This window comes from Octopus bimaculoides, chromosome 18, assembly GCF_001194135.2.
Source record: "Octopus bimaculoides isolate UCB-OBI-ISO-001 chromosome 18, ASM119413v2, whole genome shotgun sequence".
Classification (NCBI taxonomy): Eukaryota; Metazoa; Mollusca; class Cephalopoda; order Octopoda; family Octopodidae; genus Octopus; species Octopus bimaculoides.
This window is the reverse complement of record NC_068998.1, coordinates 6,867,411-6,868,356: the sequence shown is the minus strand read 5'-3', so window position 1 is coordinate 6,868,356 and position 946 is coordinate 6,867,411. Positions and strand designations below refer to the sequence as shown.

The 946-nt window shown below is 40.6% G+C and overlaps 1 protein-coding gene across 2 annotated transcripts in view; it reads right to left on the bottom strand.

The window, feature by feature from the left end:
- The window catches only part of LOC106871989 (cilia- and flagella-associated protein 221), a 20,342-nt gene that overhangs the window by 15,205 nt on the left and 4,191 nt on the right, over positions 1-946 (bottom strand). For both annotated transcript variants that reach the window (XM_014918784.2, XM_014918785.2), the window contains exon 2: positions 355-455. In XM_014918784.2, the coding sequence (XP_014774270.1) occupies positions 355-455 (101 nt within the window). The remainder of the gene's footprint in view (positions 1-354; positions 456-946) is intronic.

The following is a 946-nucleotide window of genomic DNA, read 5'->3' as shown; positions in this document are numbered from 1 at the left end:
GAGAGGGACAGAGGGAGAGAGAGAGAGAGGGAGAGAGAGAGAGAGAGAGACAGACAGACAGACAGACAGTCAGGCAGACAGACAGACAGGCAAACAGACAGACAGGCAGGCAGACAGGCAGACAGACAGAGAAGAAAATGAAGCAGTAACAGAAACAACAACAACAATCGCAGCAGCAGCAGCAGCAGCTGCAAGAATAACAACAGTTACATCAGCAACAACAACAACAACAACAACAACAATGGCAACCGCAGCAGCAACAACAACAATGGCAACCGCAGCAGCACCAGCTAAAAACAACAACAGCAGCAACAACAACAACAAGTAAACAGTGAAAAATTGTTGTTGACTTACTGTTCACCAATGGGGGTTGGAGGGAATGTGTAGCTTTCTGGTAAAGAATCATTCTTCATCACTGGATAAGCATGGATGGGCACAATCACGTTCTCCTCTTCCTGTCAATATAATATAAAGAAAGAAAAAAAAGAAAAACTGCATCATTTTCATAAAAGGTTAGCCACTAAGTTACTATGGTTACCACAATATGGTGAGGCTTTGCTGAAAAAAAAAAATTATAATTTTCATAGATGCGGGCGTGGCTGTGTGGTAAGAAGCTTGCTTCCCAGTCACATGATTCTGGGTTCAGTCCTGTTGCATGGCACCTTGGGCAGGTGTCTTCTACTATAGCCTCAGGCTGACCAAAGCCTTGTGAGTGGATTTGGTTGGTGGAAACTGAAAGAAGCCTATTGTAAAATATATATAAAATTTATTAATAAGGGTAGAAATTGATATTAATCAATTAAAACCAGTGGTCTAGCAAATTAAAAAAATCCAAAGATTAAAATTATATTATATACAAAAATAAGAGGAATGACCAGCAAAAGTGGACTCCTTTCGGCATCTATTTCTAGCATATAGGAGTCCACTTTTGCTGGTCATTCCTCTT